The sequence below is a fragment of the Ambystoma mexicanum genome, chromosome 2p (assembly GCF_040938575.1).
Source record: "Ambystoma mexicanum isolate Mex_15411 chromosome 2p, UKY_AmexF1_1, whole genome shotgun sequence".
Taxonomy (NCBI): domain Eukaryota; kingdom Metazoa; phylum Chordata; class Amphibia; order Caudata; family Ambystomatidae; genus Ambystoma; species Ambystoma mexicanum.
Window position 1 is genome coordinate 1,408,230,930 of NC_090923.1, and position 16,908 is coordinate 1,408,247,837.

Genomic DNA, 16,908 nt, shown 5'->3' on the forward strand with positions numbered 1-16,908 from the left:
AAAAGAAACTAACCTGAGACTTGACCCCAAAGAAGGGGGCGGGGGTCTATTGGAGAAACTTAGTGTCCTGACTCACATTTGCAATGGGGCATGGACCCCCTGGTCTTTTGAGAAAGAGACATTACGTGGGGGTCAGAAACCAGCCACCATTCCTTTGTTTGGGCTACAGCCCTTATTGTACATTTTAACGAGTGTTTTTTTCTTTGTATCAATTGGTAGGGACAGGTAGGGACAGAAGTCAGATCAGAATTGGTTTTTGAATGGCAGACTGGAGTTATTTTGTAAGACATCTTGCCGAGCACGGTTTTAAAAAAGAATTTTTGTTAAAATTATTTTCTATTTATTGTAAAGATTAAAAAAAATTGGAAATTAGGGCCAAGACACTTAAGGATAATTTAGGTACTGAGAGGTTCAAAATAAAGAAACCTTTAGGCAAGATGCCATCTTGTCCTTCTGATTCAGATTTACCACAGTACTGTCACCTCCAGTGAGCAGGGTGATGGGTACCCGTGTCTCAGTTGCAGTAGGCCTTGTCCAGCCGCTTGTCATCCCATATAGGCCCCTGGGATGGTTGGGTAAAAGAGCTTTCTTCTTCTTTGGAGCGCCTGTCTTCACATCTCTGGCAGAGCACTTTGGAGTAGACTGTTGGTTCAGTAAATCCTGCTTCAAAGATGAAACCGCTAAGGGGAGGGTCTCCCCTCCCTTATGCAGACAAAATTCTACAGTGGATTGGTCCACAGCAAGCCTGTTGTCAAGGGTCCAGTCTAGGCTGCTGCAACAAGTGTACTTTTTCGGCTCCCAACCGAAAAGCACACCTAAACTCAGCGAACGGTGCAAACCGAATTGAGGCTCCCAACAGCACATCACTGCTCTCTTGCCTTTCTCCCTATCAATCCTACTAACCTTCCTACCCTCTTCCCTTTTCAGATCCACCAGAGCGCCTGGGGACAACTCCGGTGGTGACGGTGCGCGGTACAAATACCTTTAACATTAAAACTCAAAAAACTTCAGACTATTTCACCCTCGTAGATGGCATTCAGCACAGAAAGCCATAATAATATTGGTTTCCATCTGATGTAATCTGCATTAAAAAAGTCTGAGCTCACAATGTATCGCAAAGGGCTTTTAGCATAATCATTGACACTCCAGATTAGGAGGAGGACATGAGAAGCAGGGAGTGAGGGAGGTGGGCCCTGATGGGCAGCCCTGCTAAAGAAAGCTGGCAAACGTGATGAGACAGAATAATCGGATTGGCAAGTGCATAGACTGCTGATATCCGATGTCAAGTGGGCAGCAATGAGGACACGATGTGCACAATAACCCGATGTCCGAATGAAAAGGCATCGCAGATATCGAAGAAGAGGTGGAGACTGGACGCTACACACTGGGGAAGACCTGTAGTTCCTAGAGTGCGCCAGGTCTGAGGGGTATGTGCAGGTTATGAGAATGGGAGGTGGCAAACTGCCTGGGGCTAATCCTGAGTGGTCTCTAGGAGCAAGGGCAACTGGAGCCACCGCTGTGAGCCCCAAAAGGTCCAGAAACGTTACTGATAACTGGACAGCACAACAGAGCAGTGTGCTGCGAGAAGTCGTCAATGTCCTTGGTGATATCCGGAGACAGAACAGGAACAGCATGGCCAAGACCAAGTCGGAGAGCTCTGGTGCCAAGTGTACACGAGTTGCATGTGACACTGCTTGTTGGGAAATCTAGTTAAGCACCAAAGCATCCCATAAAGACAGTGAAAAGAAATGCTCAGACACTGCATTCTAGGAGATGAGGTACTGAAGCGTTTTCAAACGTCTGTAAAAGAGACTAATTCGAACACTTAAACTTTGCATCTGGGAAATGGAAAGTGCAGTTTTTGACAAACTAGATGAATGTTTTGTAAGTGAATTAATAGCAATGAGTGCGCAGCTTCTTCTGGTTTACATAACGCGATTGAATGGAGGAGAGCTGAATTTTGGAACTTGAAGGCAACATTAATGGCGTCCATTGAGAAAAGGGCTGAACAGAAAATATGGTAAATGCAAAGTAGCTAGGGAGTAATGAGAACAAGATTGAAACTTGATGCGCTGCACCCTGGAACTTGGAGGCTAGGCTGGTAAAAATGGATTGAGAAAGGGGTAAAACTAAGAAGCACTGAACCCTGGAATTTGGCAGCAAAGCACCTGCAGCCAATTGAAATGTAATTAAACTGAAAAACACTGAATGCTGGGACTTTGAGGACAAATTTCTAATACCACAGAGAACAAGACCCACAGGCACATGACGCCAAAGTCTACTCTTCCTAAGAGCACATATAAGAATTGTGTTTGACTGAAGGACCGATTTTAGAGTTACTGACCACCTGTCAAACCTAAGCAAAATTAATGCTGTTGAACTCTACTTCTTGTGTAACATCTTAATTTAAAGAAATTGGTACATATGGGAGTACATACTCTTACGTCCCGTCCCCTTTCCTCCATACTGGACGGGTGTCCCTGGCGAGGGACGGGAGACAGAACCTTTTTCACCAGAAAAAAACCCTCTTCCCCTTTTAATTAAGAGGCGCGTGGGGGTAGGCCCTGGGAGCATGCGCTGCCCTGACTCCGCCCTCCGGTGCCACACCTAAGTCCCCTTTTCCGCGTCGACAGGAACGTGCCGAATTCGCCAGCGCTCCTGGGTTTGGCTTCGGCCATGTTATTCCACGCGCGGATACTTCTTCTCTTTGTCTTTTTTGTCTTTTTATCATTCAGGTACTCGGTCCTCAGGCGTCGCGCTCCTCCCCAGCGCATGTCGACTTCTACAGGGTTCAGCAGGTGTCCATTCTGCGACGGGCTCTTCCCAACTGAATACTCCCATGCCCTCTGCCTACGGTGCCTTGGCCGTGACCAGGGCTGGCAAGCTTGTACCACGTGCAACGTACTTTCCTCGAGGTCTCTGAAGAAAAGACTGGCCAGATGGAGAGAGCTTTTCCACAGATCGCCTCTGGAGGACCTAAAGGACTTAGTCTATCATCGATGTGAGCCCAAGGTAGGACTGCTCTTTTTCAGTACACCCCGCAAGGGAGACTCCTTCCCAAGGACTCGCCTGCGCGGGAGGGACCGCCTTGGTCCTGGTACCAGCACAAATACCAAGCACCTTTCCTCAGCACGAAGTTCCCGTATACAAATAAACATACTCTTAGGTTTTGGAAATGCACATTCAAGACTTGGAACAAAACAAAAAGTACTGTATGATAAGATCACCTACTTTTAGTCTGTTTGACACAATCGTGCTGCTTGCTATTGCGTATTATGTGAAGGAAATGTGAAGAGAACACTTATCAGAAAAAATGTTTACTCCAGTGGGCTATCCCTACTAAGGAGGATTAAATGCTCGGCCGATAGCTTAGAGGGTGTTGCGTATTTGCAAGTCCCGAGTGCGAAGCCCTGTTGAATTTGCCAGGGCAGCAGTGTTCATATCATGTCCAACGCCAGAGCTATGATAGGCATCCGCTCATCATAGCTCTGGCGTCGAGTCAAGGGTCCCATACCCTGTATTGTTGCACAGGGGTAACATGTATTGTGCGGACCCTGATAGAAATAAGGATATACACATTTGCTACTCATATATGTTGGATTGCTAATCAAAATACAATTATTTTGCAATTTTGACTAATCAATTTTGAAACACTAATTTATGCCTTGATGCACGCCAGCACAGTATGAGCCAAGGCAAGGACCATCGCTTTCCAGCAGCATGTCCCCTGGCAAGTCATAAGCAGGGCGGCCACATGGGCCACCCCTTCGGCTCTCAGTAAGTACTATTGTTTGGATGCCGGCTCTAGAGCAGACGCGGCTTTCGGACAGGCGGTTCTTAGAAACCTGTTTGCTTAAAGAGGGTCTCCTCTCCACCCTAGGGCTACACTTAGTTGGAAGCGCCCATGCAGTATGGAGGAAAGGGGAAAGGACATAAGAGTAATTATAAGTAATTATGGAGGAAAGGGGAATAAGGACTAAGTACGTTGGTCACTACGGTGAGTAACTTATAATTTATAGACAGACCGAAAGGGGCCCAGCCCTCAAAGTGCAGATAAAACTCTTAGAACTAAAGACTGTGAAAGTAAAGGTTTCTAGGCAATGTAGATAACTGTAAAATATGAAATTTTCACTAGAGAATAGTCCTAGAGCAGCTAGATAGTAGTTATAACTGCACTAGAATCTCAACATATGTTCCACCCGACAAATCAATGCCATCTCTACGCAGGGGTTCCTTTTGATGATACATTGCCACTGGCTGGCATTCCTTAGCTGTTCTCGCCTCATTAGCCATTCCATCACCAAATAATCAGTTCAGGGAATATGAGCAGTATTAGGATACATGCACTGCAAATGGGATTTTGCTTCTTGCCATGCACCCACATGTATAATGCACCTTTTAAATCAAACCCGGAACAGTCCCAAATGCAACCTGCTGAAGATTGTGAACTTTGATTTTTTTTTTAACACTCCTGATGCTCTTATGTTCACTGGCTGCAGGACCTATAATTGCAATTTACAAGTATGCTAACATTTCGTGTTTTCAATATGTTTATTGATTTGTTTTAACCAGGGAGTAAATGTTAGTATATATCTTTAGCAGATGACAATAATATGTCTGTTTGTTTTTCACATCAACAGGCTACACCATTGTAAAGCCTGACATTCTGCGGAGGATTGAGAAAGGCGAGGAGCCATGGACGCGTGGACAGTGCACGTCTAGGGACAACTACTACAGCACAAGTAAGTGAGCTATATGTAACAAACAGACTGAACGCAAGGAGGCACAGGTGGTCACACAGATCTGCAATTCGTCGGGCTTACTTCAAGCCAAACGAGCCAGACTTTCAGGGGGTTCTTTTGTGTCTCTTTCCTTGATACACTTATTTACATGTGCTTTGCTTTTTTTTTAAAAAAGGAAACATTATTTGCGGTTTTTCAACTACGGCGATATGAGCTGCACACAGTATATGGAGGGCCACCCAATCACATTATTCACAACAAATTTGCGACCATTTCATATCCCACAAAGGTCCTGAATGTCCACTTTGGTTATGTGGCGGGGGTGGGGGAGGTTAAGGCTGATTCTTAACTTTAGTAAGTCCAACGTTTAACTCGTCATAAACCGCATATAGCCAAGATATAGAAAGTGAGAGAATGGAAAAATAAAGAATAAATGTCCCATTTACAGAAAATAGTTACCTCTGCCAAATAGATAAACCCCAAGAAAGTAGAAACAAAACAGCATCTTCTCTCTGGGAAACCGCCCATGGAGTCCTATACCATTCTCAACCTTCCTCTGCCGGCTGCTTTGGTATTGTTCTCAGGAGCTCTTCAGCTTTTTTCAGAGTCCCGAAAAATGAATTCCTTTCCCTTCCATGTAACGCTGAGCTTGGCAGGGCGCAATATCCCTCATGCAAGAAATCTCTTATTCAAGGTGTTCAATATTCTCCTTCTCTTTTCAGTGTTGGGTGCTTAGTCCTGGAAAAGAAGATTCCTCTTCTGCTGTTATTCCAGATTACATTTCTCCTTCGCTGCTTGTAGAATCTTTTCTTTATCTCTACCATCAGATAGTTTGATAATAAGCGTTGGACCCACTTCCAGGTTTCCTAGATAATCCCAACGATCTTTGATTCAGTAACACTTTCCAATAAATATTGGGTAATTTTAAGCGTCAAGGTCCAGTACGTCTGGGAGACCGATCGGGGCAAAGCATATTGGGTCGTCATTCTCTGCACCTAAGGAGAGGCCAAGTTATTGGATTTGCTTTGCATGCACCACATTCTCAAGATATTCCACTCTCCGCTCTATTGCCTTGCTCCCTCGTACCACTGCCCCTAATTCTTTACCCATCTGTTTTATTGTTGGGAGTGTCTGGCTGTTCTGATTTTCCATTTCAGAGGTCGTCTGCCCCAGAGTTGCTGTTCTTGTTTCCAGCTGGTTCACCTTTTCACTCAAGCGGTCAAGCTTTCCCTTCAGTCGTGCCACCGTTTTGTCAACGCATCCCACCAATGACATAAGACTTTCTTGAGTTGGTGATAATGCTCTGGGAGTCTGCAGCAAATGGGCATTGCTTGTTTATTAAGCTCTGTTGGGTGAACAAATCTACCCCTGCCACGTTTTCTTAAAACATTTCTAAGAGGTCATCGTAAGACTGATTCACTGTTTGTCCTCAGTATCCTACCCCCGGACACACAAGAGTTGGGGGTCCCTTTTTAACTCTTGCCCCACTGTGCATAGATTTCTCTTATCTCTGCATTATTACCACTTTATCTGAATGGCTACATCACGCCAAACGTTAAGAGATTGTCATGATGCCTACCTCCAAGGAGCCAGACCAGGCCCAGCTACCCCAGAGGCAGACATCATGTCTCTGAGGGAAGTCTCGGCAGCCCCAAGTAGGGGCCCTTTGGGCTCAGTCCTGGCGCCTTTGGCGCCAGGCTCATATTGGACAACAGTCCTGGCGCCGTAGGCGCCAGGCTCATAAATTTGTATTTAAAGGTGCTTGGTGTAAACTTACCTGATGCAGACCATGCTGCAACATCCAGGCCATCTAGAGGCCTGAATGGGACTACTTTATCTTTGGGGACTACTTAACCACACGGGTGTGGCCGGAGGAAGAATACATACCTGAGAGGAAGGATACATACCTGGAACTACTTTGAAGGCTATTTAAGCCACGCCCAAGCAGCAACTCACGCTTCGCGTTGTTCTGCATCTAGCAGCTGGACGCTCACCGTGTCTGCTCCTGCATCCTGACTTCTGCCACTCCCGCCAGCATCCTGGAACATCTGCAAAGGAAGAGAAGAAGAGAACAGAAGAAGGAAAAGTCCTTACCTGCTAAATCCGCATCCCAGAGACATTTCGCCGACGATCCTGAAAAGGAAGACATTCATTTTAAAAGCACATCACATCGATCGCTGCAGCGCCGCATTCCACTCACCTTTACTAGGCGCCTCCATGTTCATCAGTGACCATCTGGATCCGCAGCCACATTTCTGCGCCTAGGGAGAAAAAGACAAGAACAAAGGTGAGCTAGGGAAGAGAATAAGAAAACCTTAATTTGCCATCATAAGACTTACCTCTTGGGTCATTCCCACTTCATTTCGGGTCGGTGCCGCATCCTGGCATTTCCGGACCCCGGCCCCTAAGGGGAAAAAAGAGACATCAGCGTTAGTGAGCGAATGCTAAGACATGACCTGAACGCTCATTAAAGACTTACCCGATATCTACTGGAACTGCACCTCTCACTTCGGGTCGGTGCCATATCTCCGGCATTTCCGAACCCCGGCCCCTATGGGGAAAAAAAGACACAAGCATTAGTGCATTAATGCAAGGGCACTAAAGGAACCTCTCATCAAACAACTCACCTGAGTTTCCTTCGTCGGTTCCATTGCTCATCTCGGAAATTTTGCTCTGCACCTGAAATAGAGACAACGGACAATTATTATTTCGGGCTCATACTTATAAACAGAATTCTCACAGTATTTTACCGGGAAGGTCAAGCAAACTAGAACTCTCTACAATCCAAGATCCAGTGAAGTAACTGGATTACAACGCGCCCCTGCATCAGAAGCAGGATGGAGAGCTCGTCCTTTCAGACCCTAAGGTGAGACTTCACGGGGAATCGCAGAAGGGTTTCGTGGAGGGTGAGAAGGGAGTGGGAGGCTTACACATTATCCCGCAGATTGTTAAAACTCCCTTTTCACACACAGAAGGATAATTCTGCAAGCCAGATTAGAGGGTCCGGTCCTGTCCATCTTCCGAGTCCTGCGCTTCACCATAGAAGAGGCAACAGCACTCCAAACCAGGCCTGCGTCTCCGTGGGAGTCAGGTGAGCGTAACCGAGATCTCTTCCACTTGTCCTAAAGGTTTTCTGTGTGACCAATGATCGCCCACTGTTCTGTTTCTAGTCTTAATAGATTCCGTCTGTGCGGTTACCCTAGTAAAGGTGGCAGCAGGCTAAAAGGGGCACACTAATCTGGCATAAAGTGTCTCTCCTCATAGGTTTTCTGATTCCAAGATGGTTGCCATAAAACACTGTTCACGTCTTTGAGTGATTACCCATTTCTCTTCTGCTGTATGCCTGCCCAACTAATTCAGCAGCAATGCAAAGTCAGATATATTAAGTTCAGGCTATTACTGGAAGTTTCATTCGCCGGGTGTTTCAACTGGTCACTGTGATTCGAGCAGGGCCTAGCCTCCCCTCCCCTCCTCTTCATTCTCACACCCCTTGTCATGTCACCTCTGATTCCTTCTGGGGTCGGTTCGCCACTTTTCCTGTTCCTTGTGTGTGGGTCCCGTTCAATGGCAAATACTTGTTCGCTCCGAGATGCGCTCTTCGAAGTCAACCTGTTCCAGGCAGCTGCACCGGCAAAATGTCAGTTCCTTGTTTATGTTTATTGATTTTTACCGCGCTCCCGGTACCCTAAGGCTTAAGGGCGCAAAAAAAAAACCAGACCAGACAAAATGCAGAACAAATCATGGTGCTAAGCAGGTTGCTGTGAGGCACACAGGTGGTGGACCAAAACTGGGAGATTTAACAGAATAGTAGGGCCTTGTGTGTCCCGTATTTGGAAAGAGCCCCTGTAGCCTTAGTTCTGACGCTGTCTAACCTATTCAAGTAGGTGCACCCAACCTCAGGCTACAGGGTTCCCCACTCATTTTCTTGTTTTTTTTTATTTTTTATTCAGTTTATTACAAAGTTCCCCAATAAATGATTTCACAGGAGCATGGCAATTTCAGGGCTTTGAAAGGCTTGCTACACTGTCCCTCATTTAACTCGGACGCCAGTTAAGATTTAGCGTTCAGGGGGCGCTGTTGCGCATGTTCGGACATGGCTGCCTCATCAGAACGCTCCGGCCCGAGAACCATCCGTTGACTAAATTGATCCTGTTTCGGAGGCTGCAATGGGGAGCTGAGCACACCGGAACGTGTGTTAAGGGTAGCAGCATCTGCACTGAAAATCCTGGAACAAGCGAGGCCTTGGTTGTGAAAATACACGGCTCGGCGGTTCCAGCGGGCGGAGCTGTGGCGCGCGCCGACCCCGGTAACCGGAAGAATACTGCCGGGAGCCGCTGACACTCTAGCCAAAGGGCCATAGAGAGCGAAGCCCGCAAAAAACGACTGGTGCTGCGGCGGAGCAACCCAACTTGAGCGGCCAGCTCCCCTCTCCCTCTCATACCTACACCAGACCCAGCCACGGAGAAACGGTCTGACGTCGCGACCACCCGATGAGCGGCGGCTCCCACACCGCGCTGCTGGAAACCTGCGGCTAGAGACGGGTCAGACCCTGCCCTCACGACACACAACTCAGGCAAGGACGGCCCCTCGCGCAGACATCCCGCGCAGCCCGCTAAAGCACCCGCTTGCCTGCTGGAGCTGTACGGCGAGCCGAGTGACGGCTGGGCGGCTTGACTCCCTGCGGGAGTGAGACAAGGTAGCAGGGGTACAGAGATCCCCACGAACTTTACGCAGAGGGCTGGCCTGTGAGGCGGACACATTGAGGGGACAAGGTGAGGCGGATATATCCCTGACTGACTCCTCCAGCGACCCCCGGTGTATGGGTCATGGAGACTTGGCTGCGATTTGGCCCTTTTTGAAGCTACACATATGGACCTCGAAGTACCGAGGCTGCCTAAACACCCGAAACCACAGGTCAGTGAACTGACTACAGGGGCATGGGGAACACGAGGAAGCAAGACAAGATGGCCAAGGGAGTAGGAGCTAAGAAGAAAGGGCCAATGGATTCATATACTAGCGGCCAGGCGGGGGGCAGCGAGATGGAACCGCCGACAACTAATCCTGTGACGAGTGTGGAGAACGGAGACGGGGTTGAATACCTGACCAATATAGTCCAAAGTTCCTTTTTATCCCTGAATGTGAAACTGGACGACATCGTAACGACCATGGGGACTCTGAAAACCAGAGTTGATAAACAAGACCTGAGACTAACAGAGGCAGAGAATAGACTTGGAACAACGGAAGACACAGTTGCACGACATGACCAAGACATTGCCCAGCTCAGAGAGAACTTGAATAGGCTGCAGAACAAATGCGAGGATTTGGAATCACGCTCAAGAAGGAACAACGTACGCATAGTTGGGGTTCCGGAGTCATTCGGCAAAGACAAAATGGAAACACGAGTTGAGGCACTCCTCCAAGCCCTTTTTGGAGCAAACTCCCTCTCTGATCACTTCTTAGTTGAAACTGCACACTGCACACTGTGCCCGGTGCCGAAACCTGGAGCGCCGCCCGCACGATAATTGCAAGAATGCTCAATTATAGGGACAGACACGATCCTTCGACTGGCACGGGAGCATGGGACACTACACTACGAGGAAAACCGTACACACATTTACCCGGATTTTGCCACCGGAGTCCAGGTGAGTCGTAGATCATATGAGCCAGTCAAAAAACTCCTAAGAGCAAGACAAGTCCCATATGCACTAATATTCGCAGCCAAAATGCGAATCCAATACGGAGGAAGGGCACACTTCTTCGAGACGCCTGCTGCAGCCCAGGCCTATGTGGAGGCCACCATTCCGCTGCCTCCTAAAGGTCGCGGACCAGACCAGAACGGGAGACTCCCACCTGCAGATGCAGACTGAAACCGAGCTACGTAACCCAACACATGCAAGTATCCTACTGGTTTTGTGACTGCTTGGCCCCCATGAGGGCCCCAAGTAATGAGAAGCGGCCGTGAGCCGGTCGGGTAGCCTCGTGATGCAACAAAGTACCCTTGGGAATGTTCCTAACAGTTGTGAGGGTCCATCATCAAGTTGGGGCAGATGATGTGGGTGGAGGGAGGGGCAGGGAGGGTGGTGATGTTTTGTACAATTGCAACCACCCAGACGAGTTTAAGTCTCGAGGAATAGCAAGTGTGTTTGAAAGTTGTGTGTTAACTGAAACATGGGCTCGCGGGCGCTGACGCCACTCAGATGTTAATAATTTGCATAATCAGGGTCGCTACAGTAAGCTACATTATGTTTGCATCGAAAATGGGTGATGGGTTAAAGATAAGACTAATGTCATCGAATGTCCGAGGCCTAAACAATCCAATGAAAGCCAGGAAGGTAGGCAACTATGTCACCAGGCATGGGCCACGCATACTGATGGTGCAAGAAACGCATGCACAGAAATTGGTTAATGAGAACTTACTGGCTAAATGGGGTAAACTGCGATACTATACCAATTACTCCTCACAGTCCAGAGGCGTGTGCACCCTCATACACCACTCGCTGGGCTTTCTTGCAAAGGGCCACTTAGCGGACCTAATGGGTAGATATGTGCTGGTCTGGGGGAAATCGCGGGGAAACAAATAACCTTGGTGAATACCTATGGCCCCAACATAGACGACCCTGATTTTTACCTACAAATGCTTGAGATCCTTGCTAATGATGATGCAACCACTGTTATATGGGGGGGAGACTTCAATGTTGCGATAGACCAGGCCCTAGATAGATCTTCCAAAGGGAACAGGCCACCTCCCAGAGTGGCATTGACCTTGAAACAGATCCTCTCACAACTGTCCCTGATTGATGCCTGGAGGGTACTCCATCCAACCAGCAAACGGTATACATTCTACTCCTCTGTGCATGACAATGAGTCACGTATAGATTATTGGTTCGTGTCCTCAGACATGGCACCAGCGCTGCAAAATTGTGATATCTTGCCCCGTACGCTATCGGACCACTCCCCGGTTATATTGGAGATTATACTGAAAGAGGCCCCTAGACCGGCGCGAAGATGGAGGATGCCTAGAGGTATACTTAGGGACCCAAATGTTGTCGAAACCTTACATGAGGAAATCGCTAACTTCTGTACAGACAATGTTGGGTCGGTAGCCCAAATATCAACAGTATGGGAGGCCTTTAAAGTCTGGGCGAGAGGGGCCTTGATATCCAAAACCATTGGTCTATTGAAGGGCATACGCACGGAACTGGAGGGGGTGGAGAGGGAATTGAACGAACTGAAAGAAACTTATAGCCACACACATAGTGGAGACACACTGGCCAAAATACAGAAACTCCTTAGAGATTTCGACAAGTTAGCAATGTGGGAAATACAATACATGGCAGCCCCGACCCGAGCGTGCAGATATGGTGAGGGTAATAAAGCAGGGAAAATGTTGGCCAACTTGGTCAAACAAGAGAAACAAGCAATCCCGATCGCCGCAATCCAAACGGTGCAGAATGAAATAATCACAAGTGAACAAGGAATTTTTTGACGAATTTGTTAAATATTACAAAAATCTCTATACGAACAGAGATAGGAAATCCCCTTCTGAGATTAGGCACTACCTTGCGGCGCTAGACCTCCCCAAGCTCCCAGAGGAGAGCAAATTGATACTAGAGCAGCCCGTTACAGCAGAAGAGCTTACCGAGGCAATCAAGGAGCTCACATCTGGCAAAGCGCCAGGCTCAGATGAACTGAGCGCTGAATTTTATAAAGAGTTTCGGGAGGAGCTGGTCCCGGTGATGTTGGAACTATGGGAGGAGGCTCTGGGTAAGCTAATGCTGCCCCCCACAATGCGAGAGGCTATAATTACGGTATTGCCTAAACCGAGACGCCCGCCACAAGATATGGCATCGTATAGACCCTTATCCCTGATAAATGTGGACGCCAAGATCTTTGCGAAGGTACTGGTGCACCGCATGCTAGCCTTTACACGCACGCTGGTACATGCAGACCAAAGTGGGTTTATTCCCCGAAGGTACACTGCCTTAAACCTGCGTAAGTTATTCAGCATAATGGCACAAATTAACCCAAACAAGTAAGCGGTGGCAGTGTCTCTTGACGCCGAGAAAGCGTTTGACTCAGTCTCCTGGGAATACCTCTTCTTGGTGCTTGAGGCATTCGGAGTGGGCCCCCAATTTATCAAGTATGTCAAACTGCTATATACTGCCCCTGGGGCGAAAGTATGCAATAGAACCATATCTGAGCTGTTCGAACTGGGCAGAGGAACCAGACAGGGGTGTCCCTTCTCCCCCATTTTTTCGCTTTAACAATAGAACCCATGGCCGCTGCAGTTCGGTTGAGACATAGCAACAGGGGCATAACACTGAAAGGAGCCACCCAAATAATATCATTGTACGCGGACGACACGCTGCTTTATGTCCGTGAACCGGAAAAAAACATTGACCCCATCATTGCAGGCATTAACGAATTTGCACAGTATTCCGGCTACACGATAAACAACTCCAAGTCAGAAATATTTCCGCTCACCACTTCCACGGAAAGCCCCGCTCTGACGTTCGGCCTCAAGTGGGCGGACCGAAACATTAGATACTTGGGGGTGTTGGTTTCAGGTAATAAGCAAACCTTTTGTACGGATAATCATGATCTGGCACTGCAAACAATCAATACCAAACTACAGGTCTGGAGACACCTTCCAATTTCATTGCACGGCAGAATCGCAATCCTTAAAATGATAGTGCTCCCGAAACTGTTATACCTATTTGTAAATATCCCTATATGGCCGGGAAAGGAATTCTTCTCCAGGCTTAGGTCCATGGCGGTGTCGTTTCTCTGGAACGGGGGGGTGGCCTTGATCAGCTGGGAAAAGATGACAGAACCATATGAAACCGGGGGGGATAGCGGTGCCAGATTTTGAGCTCTACTGCATAGTGGCGCAGGCTCAGTTCGCAAGACACTGTTATGATGTAGATAATTCGCCACACACCTCGATAGAGGAGTACACCACTGCACCCACAGATGTTAAATCAGTCATTTATGATACAAGACACAGAGATTCATGTGAATTTGACCCTGTGAGCTGCACCGTCAGGGCCTGGGGGGCGGTATTTAAAAGACTGAATATAGAAGTGCCATATAACACCTAGACTCCCCTTTGGAACTATCCAAACATCCCCCCTACATTTGACACCAGTATACAGGAGGCCTGGGACCCTGATAGAGAGATGAAAGTGGGAGATATGTATATAGAGGGGAAGTTCGCAACCCATAATGTATTCACAAGAGGCATGGGAGGAGACCTGCTCCGCACATTACAGTATTATAGAATGATATCTGCATATCAAGCATGCTGGCCGTCATTCCCTGACGAACCCACCTCTCACCCTTGCACACAACTGGTTACAACACAGGACGGGCTGGGTATCTCCAAATTGTATATAAGGTAATACAGATCCACACTCCACGGCCAACCGGGTGAAAGAGAAATGGGAAACAGATATGGAAATGCAAATACCTGACCACAAATGGGGCAGATATTGTGCACTCACGAAAAAGGTATCCCTCAATGCGGGACTACGCCAGATACAATTCAAGATTCTCAACAGGTTACACTACACGCCTGCTAAGGTTGCTAGAATTCACACCAGACGATTCAGGCAATTGTCCCAAATGTGGTATTCCGCAAGCGGGATCCTATCACATGTATTGGAAGTGCCCGGTAGTGGCGCGGTTCTGGGAGAAGGTGGCCGCCATGTTGACTGATGTCACACAGATTCCTCCGCATTTGTCTCCCCAAAAATATCTGTTCGGGGACATCAGTAAATGCTCGGAGAAAGTCAGAAGACTGTTTCATGTATCATGTATTATTGCTAAGAAATGTATATTGCAAGTATGGAAAAGCTCGAAGCCCCCTACCATGGACACTTTCTTGCGAGAACTAACATACATCAATGAGTGTGAGGAACAATATGTGCTCATCCAACCCAGCACAAGCCGACCGGAGGACATCTGGGGCCCCTTTAGGACATATCTATGTGACATGCTTACGGACAGCGAAACAGATATGTGAACGATGAACTGCTTACCATGTGCTGATTCTATTGCTGTAAATTGACCACGGAATGTATTAACTGAGTGATGTTGTAACTGATGAGACCGTAATAAAAAGATGTTTAAAAAAAAAAAAAGATTTAGCGTTCATCTTGGTTGGGCTCGCCCATAGCGGCTTTTCATTTTTTTAAGCGGATGAGTTAATACGTACATGTAGCTAAGTGGGAGCTAAAAAGAAAGTGCAGCATTATTCAAAATCTAAAACTCTTTTACCAATACTTACATGCAGTGTTTTTTGATCTGATTAAACCATACCACCACGGTTATGTTCTTTCAGTAGCTCGTATCATTCTGAAACTGCCGCTTTATCACTGGCATGATTCCTAGAGGCTTTTTGATCATATTACTGATTCAATGCTATCTGACCACTCTGCTCCTGAGCAAAGACATCTCCATTGCTCCATACAGTGATGACTCTTAAACTGAGGAAGACCACTGGCATGTGAAGAATAAACTTCAAGTAGGCTATTGTGGCGGGTCAGAAGAAGGACACAGGCTCCTACTTTCAATCTCACTGATAGGCATGTATTCCTTTCAGTTAATAAAAATGATCTCTCCCTACGCTAAGGCTTTTTCCTACCTAACAGAACTAATTAAGATGCTAGTCTGTTGTCAGTGAGAGTCCAAAGCAGAATTGGTCCACTGTCCAAAATAACCTATTCTAATATTCTAACCCTACCGCTATTAAAAAAAACAAAAACCAGGAGAATGACTCCCTTCTCCTGTAAGCTGATGTAACGCATTCTCAAGTAGTTCTTGGTAAGTGCTTTCATTAAGTCACACAGTGCAGATACTGGGTTCTTCAGGTTTTCAACCTTCTCCTTCACTTGATTACTCTTTCGTTCCTTCTTATTCTCTTCTTGCCTTATTTCATTTGTATTTATCCTTTCTTTCCATTCATAGGATAACTATCCAACACTTAGATCTTTTCCCTTGGCTTCTTGGGTTCTTAACCTTTATTTCAGTCTTTGGTTTCACTTTGGGTTGGCCCTTCTCGAGCATGGGATCTGGCATGGATTCACATGTTCATGAATATTCCCTGTCATCCGGCTAGGAATCCTTGGTAAAAAGAAAAAACTGTTTCACTTTAGCTTGAAAACTGTATTTCTCCTCTAAACCAATCACTGTCCTTTGGGTCATACTGCCCCCATCCAACGACAGTCCTCTCCCTAAGCTCCAACCCTGATGGCCATCTTCATATTTTTACTGCACACTTCAGTGTTGTGAGTCCTCTTCTTGCTCTCTGAGCCATTTTTCATATTTAGACTGTTTCTCTTTTTAATTATTATTTCTTAATTTATTTGGTCTCATCGTTCGACCAGAGATCGATTACCGGCAGCAGGGACACGCTGTCGGCAAAGATCATACTGCTTTGCGGATCTTCCATTGAGTTGACCTCTAAGAGAAAGTCATTGACTCCTTCAAAACTCTGCTTCTCATCTGCGGACAAGATGGCGAAGGAGAGATCCAAAGGTGACCTTTTGCTGCCCCCCTCGGCGACACCACCAGCATCGGCAGCTCAACCGGCCAAAACAACTTTGTCATCGACGGTCACGACCATGTTAACAAAGGCTCCTGCTATCACCCTGTCAATGACCCCTACTTCTTCCTTGAAGGGGGGGCTGGCCATGAAGGTGGTGTTCACAAACAGCGGCGGCCGCCCCTTCGTTGTCCCTACCGCCACAACGTGAAGCAGCTGCTGCGGCTCCGGCAGAGACCCCTGGAATAGGGACAGCTCCACTGATCGCAGCACCCTAGAAGACTCCAGACAGGGAAAAGGGTACTGACCCTAAGAAGGGTACGGAATCACGGGCTGCCCCAGTGAAACCAGTGCAGATGTATACGAGCTCCGAGGCGTGTGATTATAATCCGTCCGAAGGCTATAATTCGGTCCATGAAGGGGGTCAGGGACTCGTGTCTGTAGGTGGGTCCCCACGAGGTGAGCCCGGGTCACCACGAGGTGAGCCCGGGTCACCACCTTGCCAGAGGAGGCGCTTCAGTCCTGAACCCTCACTGCCCATTCCTTTCACGCCTCACCCAAGGAAGGTGTCTTTGGACATTCTGACCACGCTGCACATGCTTGTTTCGGAAATTCAACAGA

The 16,908-nt window shown here is 47.4% G+C and overlaps 1 protein-coding gene across 1 annotated transcript in view; it reads left to right on the plus strand.

Annotated features, from left to right (window-relative positions):
* The window catches only part of LOC138567558 (uncharacterized), a 1,087,151-nt gene that overhangs the window by 253,672 nt on the left and 816,571 nt on the right, over positions 1-16,908 (plus strand). Inside the window, exon 3 of the mRNA XM_069645895.1 lies at positions 4,641-4,742. Coding sequence (XP_069501996.1) covers positions 4,641-4,742 — 102 coding nt within the window. The remainder of the gene's footprint in view (positions 1-4,640; positions 4,743-16,908) is intronic.